The following is a 9,620-nucleotide window of genomic DNA, read 5'->3' on the forward strand; positions in this document are numbered from 1 at the left end:
TCCCTGATTGGGCAGGCAAGTATGACCTCAATCAGGGACATCTTTTTGTGATGACCTCAATCGGGGAGCTCATACTCCAAGAGGCCGCCTCATAGATCTCATTGAAGTCATTACAAGGCTGTTTTTCTCTTGTCTGCCCATAACATTACTATATATATGAGGTCCAGGGTACCTTTAAAATGCAATGGTGCACTAAGTTTCAGATTTGCTTATGTCAGTATCACAGATTAATATTTGTATTTTGCTAACTTTTCTTTTGTGAATGAAACTGGTTAAGGAGCAAAGCATAGGCCATGACACCAGGGTGGGGTGGTAGCCGAGTAACTCCTCTGCTCTTCTTCTAAACGGTATATTTAATAGGCATATTTACATCCATCCAAACAGGCAGATGGACCTCAGTTTAATGTCCCACCCAATACTCCCTCCATATTGCACTGAAGTGTCAGCCTTGATTTCTGTACCTCAGCCAAGGGGCGGGACATGAACGTAGAACCTTGTGATTCACAGGTGAGCGTGTTTCCAGCTGAGCTACAGATGATACACCTACTGCAAATGTGAAAGATGGCAACATTATCTATGAGAGGTGGCCTAAGATCACCATTTTTAATATGCTTAGAAAATCAGTTCAATAAGTCAACAGCCAAATTATATTACCAACTGAGTGGATGCACAGCTGAAGCTAATCAACAATGGCATATGTCTGAACCTGTAAATTATTGTCACATCACAGAATTTACACCACTACAAGGAAAAATAAAACACTCATAAAAAGCTGTTCTTGCTTCTACAAATTGATCCATAACTCCACAGCAACAAAGTCTACTGCCATGACATCCATTATCAGCCAAACCTCTATCATGAACACCATCTGTCTGTTTGCTATAAATACAAACCAGGGCAAACGCATCTTGACAATCTATAACGCTTTGCTCTTGTAGAAATGAACCACTGATATGTTACGATCTTGGATTGCCACTCAGAATTCGGAGGAGAGATATTCCCTTCCAATTTTCTTACTAAAACTAATTGATTGGCAGAGTAGGGGAGCAGCTGGGCTCCAGACAACAGCATAGTAGAGCTCAGAGTGAAAAATACATTCTCTCATCCTGTGACATAAAATACTGTGGCTTTAATGTGATACCATGCAATATCTTGTATTCACTGTCTCGGTGTGAGCTTTGGCTCAGTGCTAGCCACTGAGTCAGAAAACTGAGAGTTCAAGTTCCCCTTCTGACAAGACTGACACTCCAGTGCAGTACTGAAAGAAAGCAGTATTGTCAGAGGTGCTGTTTTTGAAAGAGATGTTAAATCAAGGCTCCATTTGCTTTCGCAGGTGGATACAAAAGATCCACTCGGAAAATATCAGGGAGTTCTCTCCCATGTCCTGGACAATACTTATTCCACAACCAACAACATTAAAACAGATGATCTGGTCATTTTCTCTTTGCTATTTATGGGACTTTGTTCTATGCACATCAGCTGGCATGCTTTGCTAACATTATAAAGTGACTACATTGAAAAAGTATTTAATTGGTTGTAATGAGCTTTTGGATGTTATATAAATGCAAGTTTATTCTTTCTTTTTATCATAGATTTTCGTCTACAAACTTAGAGTATTTAGAATACATTTCCCTTTCATCCAATTAATTAAAGTGCTAATAAGATTCAGCTGAATAGTGAAAGAGCAATTAATTTGGAAATACAGTAGGTTAAAGCTAGACCATTAAACTGATGAACTGAATATCCTCCTTATGCTTAACAGTTCCTTGGGATCATGGATGACTTGCTTCCACGTTGGTTTGATGGGCTCTGAGCTGGCTGGTGCAAGTACAAAGCACAATCCATAGACTATCATATGTGGAGCAGGTGTGCTTGGAGGGTCAGGTGAACGAGCTGTTTAGAGGAGAAAGTAATGGGGAACTATAGGCTTATTGAATCAAACTGCATGTGCTGCTGATTATTTATAATGGCAGGGTACAGATTGTATTCAAACAGCCTGAACTTGCAAAACCCAAAGGAAAACATCTAATGTTTGGTGTGATTCTATGCTTGGGCAGCACTTGCTGAATAATTCTGAGTGTGCCAATAGCTACACTAACAATTTAAGATCATCAATTGAGCTTGTAATGTGGCTCATTTACACCTATTGGAAGCAATATACATTCATACGCAGGGGCCCATTCTCTGCAAACAAAAGGAATATGCTCAAGTCTTGCATTTCTTTTGATTTACCCAGGAACCAGGGCAGCATGGTAGTTAGCACTGCTGCCTCACAGCGCCAGGGAACTGGGGTTGATTACCGGCTTGGGTCACTGTCTGTGTGGCGTTTGCACATTCTCCCGTGTCTGCATGGGTTTCCTCTGGGTGCTGCGGTTTCCTCCCACAGTCCAAAGATGTGCAGGTTAGGTGGATTGACCATGCTAAATTCTCCTTCAGTGTACCCGAACAGGTGCCGGAGTGTGGTGACTAGGAGATTTTCACAGTAATTTAATTGCAATGTGAATATAATCCTACCTGTGACTAATAAATAAATAAAAGCCTATAGTTCCTGTTGCTTTCTCCATGGCAACATCTCGGTCAATCAGAATCAAATTGCTAACCCTTTGCTCCAGTGAGAAAGAATGGCTCCAAGGGAAGGAGGCACCATCCATGGGCTAACTAAAGAAGCTAAAGGTAGTATCAAATTGAAGGAAAGGGGATATAATTCTGCAAAGATGACTGGTAAATCAGTAGAATAGACCAAAAGAATGACTCAAAGATTAATAAGGAAGGAGAAATTGTAGCACGACAAAGTTGGCCAGAAATATAAAAACAGATAGTGAGAGCATTTACAGGTATTTAAAAAGGAAAAGAGTGAGTGAAGTGAGTGTTGGTCCCCTAGAGTGTAAGAAGGGGAATTAATAATGGAAAATAAGGAAATGACAGATAAACTGGACAGATACTTTGTATCTGTCTTCACTGTAGAGGATACAAATAACACTGCATAAATAATTATAAATCAGGAGGTGAAAGGGAGGAACTTAAAACAATTACAATCACCAAGGAAAGGTCTCATTAGATTGCAAATGGTCTCGTGGGCACATGAGAGGCGCAGGCTTGGAGGGCCGAAGTGCCTGTTCCTGTGCTGTATCGTTCTTTGTTCAAAATGACAAATGTAACAAACAGAAAACAGGGAAATGCAGTCCAGTGAGCTTAACATCTGTGGTAGAAAAACTGTTTCAATCTATTAAGGAGGCTATAGTGGAGGCGCTTGCAAGTCTCAATGCAATCAGGTAGCCCCAACATGGTTTTGTGCAAGGGATATCACGTTTGATTAATTTATTGGAGTTCATTGAGGCAGTAGCAAGCAACGTGGATAAAGGGGAACCTATGGATGTGCTGTACTTGGATGTCCAGAAGACATTTGATAAGGCATCATCTAAAAGGTTATTTGGCAAAAATAAGAGCTCATGGTGCAGGAGATAACATATTAGTATGGATCGAGGATTGGTTAGCTGACAGGAAGAAAAGTGCAAGGATAAATAAGTATTTTTGGGTTGGAGAGATATGATGAGTCACATCATAGAAATCATAGAAACCCTACAGCGCAGAAGGAGGCCATTCGGCCCATCGAGTCTGCACCGACCACAATCCCACCCAGGCCCTACCCCCACATATTTTACCCACTAATCCCTCTAACGTATGCATCCCAGGACTCTAAGGGGCAATTTTTTAACCTGGCCAATCAACCTAACCCGCACATCTTTGGACTGTCGGAGGAAACCGGAGCACTCGGAGGAAACCCACGCAGACACGAGGAGAATGTGCAAACTCCGCACAGACAGTGACCCGAGCCGGGAATCGAACCCGGGACCCTGGAGCTGTGAAGCAGCAGTGCTAACCACTGTGCTACCGTGCCGCCCAACCACTGTGCTACCGTGCCGCCCGAGTCGATTGCCACAGGGATCAGAACTGGGGCCTCAACTATTTACAATTTCTATCAATGTCTTGGATGAAGGGACTGAATGTACGGCTGCTAAATTTGCTGACAACTCAAAGATAGATAGGAAACAAATTTGAAGAGGACATAAGGAGTCTGCAAAGGAACATAGGTAGATTTATTGAGTGGGCAAAAATTGGCACATGGAGTATAATGTAGGAAGATTTGGCAGGAAGAATAGAAAAGGAGGATATTATTTAAATGGAGAGATTGCAGAACTTTTGACATACAGAAGGATCAAAGTGTCCTTGTACAGGATTCAGGAAAAGTTAGAATGCAGGTACAGCAAGTGATTCGGAAGTCAAATTGAATATTGCAGTTTATTGCAGGGAAATGGAATATAAAAGCATGGATGTTTTGCTACAGTTTTAACTGCATTGGTGAGATCACATCTAGAGTACAGTTTTCGTTTCCTTACTCAGGAAAGGATATAAATCTGTTCGATGCAGTTCAAAGAAGGGTCACTCAATTGATTTCTGAGGTTGGGGGGATGGGTACTATGCAGGTCCAGTCTACCCAATCTCTCCTCATACGACAATCTTGCTATCCCAGGAATTTGTCTGGAGAAGTTTTGCTGCATTCCCTCTATGACAAGTGTATCCTTTCTTGGGTGAGGAGACCAAATCTGCACACAATACTCCAGGTGTGGTCTCACCAATGGCCTACAGCTGCAGTAAGACATCCTTGCGGTGTGTGGAGTTGAGGCCACAACAGATCAGCCATAATCTTATTAAATGGCGGAACAAGCTCAAGGAGCTGAATGGCTTACTCCTGCTCTTAATTCGTATGCATATATGTTCACAGTATAAATTGTAATGATTGTTTGAAATTTGGCATTCTTGCATTTGTCCTGATCAGACAAGATCAAAACCTTCAGCAACATGTCTCTCTTTTCAGCAATTTTCAAACCCAAAAGTGATCATTAATCCAGTGATTATTCACTGCTTGTGTCATTTCATAACATGTTTATGTTTCATCGTCCTGTACTGTATATAAACAGGATATTGTTTCAGCCTGAAGTGCCAAATTAAAGGTTATAAGCCTACACTTCTTAGTTTTAAATTGCTTAATTCAAATGAAATCATGCCAAAAAAAAGAAACTCTTATGCAGTAAAGTTGCTTAATCCATGCTGCAAAATCTTTGAATTCTTGAACAAAAAATTAGTTTGGATTTAAATCATTTGAATGAATGGGCAATTGACTAAGAGTGTTAACTGTTAACAAAGTGCTCAACACAGAAGTACTGAAATAGTTACATATCCTATTTGGTCACTACTTCTAAGGCTATATTGCAGCACAAATGTTCTTTTGAGATTTGTAATCCTAAGGGTAATGTATTTCATAATAATAGATTTGTCTGGTATTACACATTAACATTGAGAACAAAAATGACAAAAAGTGGAGGAAGGAGAGGAAACCTTATTTAATTCAGCATCTCATTGTGTTTTAGGCGGTCACACATCAAATCACAAAGTACTTTTAAACTGCAGTCATTGTTATAATTTAAGCAAATGTGGCAGCCAACTGAGAAAAAAAATCTAGCTAGGTGATGTTAACCGGGAGAGAAATATTAACCAGCCAGTAGATCTCCAGGTCTTCTTTGAATGGCACCATTGATTTTTATGTCCATTTGCATCACTCTAACAAGTAAACACAGTCTCATATTATGTTCTTAAATCCTGAACCGTGGTTTTGATTCCCGACTTACTGAGTGCAGTTTTGAAATACTGACTTGTAGTTAGCGTATACAAAAGGTATTTGTTTAGCAAAGAGTGGTATTCTCTACCTAGACAACCACAAAACACACCGAATTGCACAACAGAAACACATGCCTAACATGTGCACGATGTAGCCCACTGCAGACAAACAAAACATCTAAACAGCCATTGCATATGACAGTTGTGTATTGCAGGTACTTAGGAAGTAAAGTGAACTGCAACCAGTAATTTTAAATTTATATTTGCCCTGAAGCTGGGCCAACCCACTCTCCTTGCAATACTTTCCGACATTATGGGCAGATCTTTGACAAAGAGCGTCTGGTGCTGTCACTCTGGGTATAGTTAGTCAGTTCAGCCCATCTCTGTCTGGGTGTCAGCCTGTCCAGTACAGTGCAATCCAGTTCAGCCCAGGTGGGTATAGTCAGTCAGTCAGTCCAGCCCGGTCCAGTCCATCCCGGTCTGAGTGGGTATAGTTAGTCAGCCCAGTCGAGTCCATCCCAGTCCAGCGTGAGTGAGTGTAGTTAGTCAGCCCAGCTCAGTCTGGGTGGGTGTAGTCAGTCCAGCCCAATTCAGTCCAGTCCCATCCAGCCCAGCCCAGGTGGGTGTAGTTAGTCAGTCCAGCCCAGCCCAGCCCAGGTGGGTGTAGTTAGTCAGTCCAGCCCAGCCCAGTCCAGTCAATCCCAGTCCAGCCTGGGTGAGTATAGTTAGTCAGTCCAGTCCATCCCAACCCAGTCTGGGTGAATGTAGTTAGTCAGTCCAGTCCATCCCAGCCCAGTCTGGCTGAATGTAGTTAGTCAGTCCAGTCGATCCCAGTCCAGTCTGGGTGAGTGCAGTTAGTCAGTCCAGTCCATTCCAGCCCTGCCTGGGTGAGTGTAGTTACAGTAAGTAGTCTCACAGCACCAGGTTAAAGTCCAACAGGTGGACAGTCCAGCCTGTTGGACTTTAACCTGGTGTTGTGAGACTACTTGCTGTGCCCACCCCAGTCCAACGCCGGCATCTTCACATCATGAGTGTAGTTAGTCAATCCAGCCCAGCCCAGCCGAGTCCAGTCCAGCCTGGGTGTAGTTAGTCGATCAGTCCAGCCCAGTCCAGTGCTGCTCAGTCCAGTCCAGCCCAGTCTGGGTGACTGTAGTTAGTCAGTTGATCCCAGTCCAGTCTGGGTGAGTGTAGTCAGTCAGTCCAGTCGATCCCAGTCCAGTCTGGCTGAGTGTAGTTAGTCAGCCCAGCCCAGTTCAGTCTGGGTGAGTGTAGTTAGTCAGTCCAGCCTGGGTGTAGTTAGTCGGTCAGCCCAGCCCAGTCCAATCCTGCTCAGTCCAGTCCAACCCAGCCCAGCCCAGTCCAGCCTGGGTGAGTGCAATCAGTCCCAGTCCAGTCTGGCTGAGTGTAGTTAGTCAGCCCAGTCCAGTGCTGCTCAGCCCAGCCCAGTGCAGCCTGGGTGAGTGTAGTTAGTCAGTCCAGTCGATCCCAGCCCAGTCTGGCTGAGTGTAGTTATGATGTGGAGATGCCAGTGTTGGACTGGGGTAAACACAGTAAGAAGTTTAACAACACCAGGTTAACGTCCAACAGGTTAGTTGGACTTTAACCTGGTGTTGTTAAACTTCTTACTGAGTGTAGTTAGTCAGTCAGCCCAGTCCACTGCTGCCCAGTCCAGTCCAGCCCACCTGGATGAGTGCAGTCAGTCCCAGTCCAGCCTGGGTGAGTGCAGTCAGTCCCAGTCCAGTCCAGCCTGGGTGAGTGCAGTCAGTCCCAGTCCAGCCTGGGTGAGTGCAGTCAGTCCCAGTCCAGCCTGGGTGAGTGCAGTCAGTCCCAGTCCAGTCCAGCCTGGGTGAGTGCAGTCAGTCCCAGTCCAGCCTGGGTGAGTGCAATCAGTCCCAGTCCAGTCCAGCCTGGGTGAGTGCAGTCAGTCCCAGTCCAGCCTGGGTGAGTGCAATCAGTCCCAGTCCAGTCCAGTGGTGAGGGGGCCGCTGCGGGTTGTTGCCTTACCTGTTGCTCAGCAGCGTACACACTGCACCTCCGGCTCAGGCCGCCGCCGCCGCTCCGCCACTGACTCTTCCCCTTGTGGAGCACCAGACCCCCGGCCAGCAGCGCCCCGGCTCCGGCAGCTGCTAGTCCCAGCCTCCTGCGGCTCAGGGCGCTCCTCAGGCCGGTGGAAGTGGCTGCAGATTCCCCGAGGATCACCGACAGCAACCGCCAAGCTGCCATCTTCCCGGAAATGTGAGGAGGACTCGCGAGAGCTGATGTTATCCCGCCCAGTGCAACATCTGGAGACACTGAATCTGAACTAGTATCATCTTCACTGTACCCCTGAACTAGTGTCATCTTTACTGTGCCCCTGAACTAGTGTCATCTTTACTGTGCCCCTGAACTAGTGACATCTTTACTGTGCCCCTGAACTAGTGACATCTTTACTGTGCCCCTGAACTAGTGACATCTTTACTGTGCCCCTGAACTAGTGTCATCTTTACTGTGCCCCTGAACTAGTGTCATCTTTACTGTGCCCCTGAACTAGTGACATCTTTACTGTGCCCCTGAACTAGTGACATCTTTACTGAGCCCCTGAACTAGTGACATCTTTACTGTGCCCCTGAACTAGTGACATCTTTACTGTGCCCCTGAACTAGTGACATCTTTACTGTGCCCCTGAACTAGTGACATCTTTACTGTGCCCCTGAACTAGTGACATCTTTACTGTGCCCCTGAACTAGTGTCATCTTTACTGTGCCCCTGAACTAGTGACATCTTTACTGTGCCCCTGAACTAGTGACATCTTTACTGAGCCCCTGAACTAGTGACATCTTCACTGTGCCCCTGAACTAGTGACATCTTTACTGAGCCCCTGAACTAGTGACATCTTCACTGTGCCCCTGAACTAGTGACATCTTTACTGTGCCCCTGAACTAGTGACATCTTTACTGTGCCCCTGAACTAGTGACATCTTTACTGTGCCCCTGAACTAGTGACATCTTCACTGTGCCCCTGAACTAGTGTCATCTTTACTGTGCCCCTGAACTAGTGTCATCTTTACTGTGCCCCTGAACTAGTGACATCTTTACTGTGCATCTGAACTAGTGTCATCTTTACTGTGCCTCTGAACTAGTGACATCTTTACTGTGCATCTGAACTAGTGACATCTTCACTGTGCCTCTGAACTAGTGTCATCTTTGCTGTGCCCCTGAACTAGTGTCATCTTTACTGTGCCCCTCAACTAGTGTCATCTTTACTGTGCCCCTGAACTAGTGTCATCTTTACTGTGCCCCTGAACAAGTGTCATCTTTACTGTGCCCCTGAACTAGTGTCATCTTTACTGTGCCCCTGAACTAGTGACATCTTTACTGTGCCCCGAACTAATGTCATCTTTACTGTGCCCCTGAACTAGTGACATCTTTACTGTGCCCCGAACTAGTGTCATCTTTACTGAGCCCCTGAACTAGTGACATCTTTACTGTGCCCCTGAACTAGTGTCATCTTTACTGTGCCCCTGAACTAGTGACATCTTTACTGAGCCCCAGAACTAGTGTCATCTTCACTGTGCCTCTGAACTAGTGACATCTTTACTGTGCCCCGGAACTAGTGACATCTTTACTGAGCCCCTGAACTAGTGTCATCTTCACTGTGCCTCTGAACTAGTGTCATCTTTACTGTACCCCTGAACTAGTGTCATCTTTACTGTGCCCCTGAACTAGTGACATCTTTACTGAGCCCCTGAACTAGTGTCATCTTCACTGTGCCCCTGAACTAGTGACATCTTTACTGTGCCCCTGAACTAGTGTCATCTTCACTGTGCCCCTGAACTAGTGTCATCTTCACTGTACCCCTGAACTAGTGACATCTTTACTGTGCCCCTGAACTAGTGACATCTTTACTGTGCCTCTGAACTAGTGTCATCTTTACTGTGCCCCTGAACTAGTGTCATCTTTACTGTG

At 45.0% G+C, this 9,620-nt stretch overlaps 1 protein-coding gene across 3 annotated transcripts in view; it reads right to left on the minus strand.

Annotated features, from left to right (window-relative positions):
• Positions 1 to 8,137, minus strand: part of micu2 (mitochondrial calcium uptake 2) — a 443,854-nt gene extending 435,717 nt beyond the window's left edge. The window contains exon 1 of one of the 3 annotated variants that reach the window (XM_078222127.1): positions 7,681 to 8,137. In XM_078222127.1, the coding sequence (XP_078078253.1) occupies positions 7,681 to 8,016 (336 nt within the window). In that variant the 5' untranslated portion in view covers positions 8,017 to 8,137. The remainder of the gene's footprint in view (positions 1 to 7,680) is intronic. The other 2 variants (XM_078222128.1, XM_078222129.1) reach the window with 2 other exon arrangements.
• Between the last annotated feature and the right edge of the window lie 1,483 nt (positions 8,138 to 9,620).

The sequence above is a fragment of the Mustelus asterias genome, chromosome 10 (genome assembly GCF_964213995.1).
Source record: "Mustelus asterias chromosome 10, sMusAst1.hap1.1, whole genome shotgun sequence".
Lineage (NCBI taxonomy): Eukaryota > Metazoa > Chordata > Chondrichthyes > Carcharhiniformes > Triakidae > Mustelus > Mustelus asterias.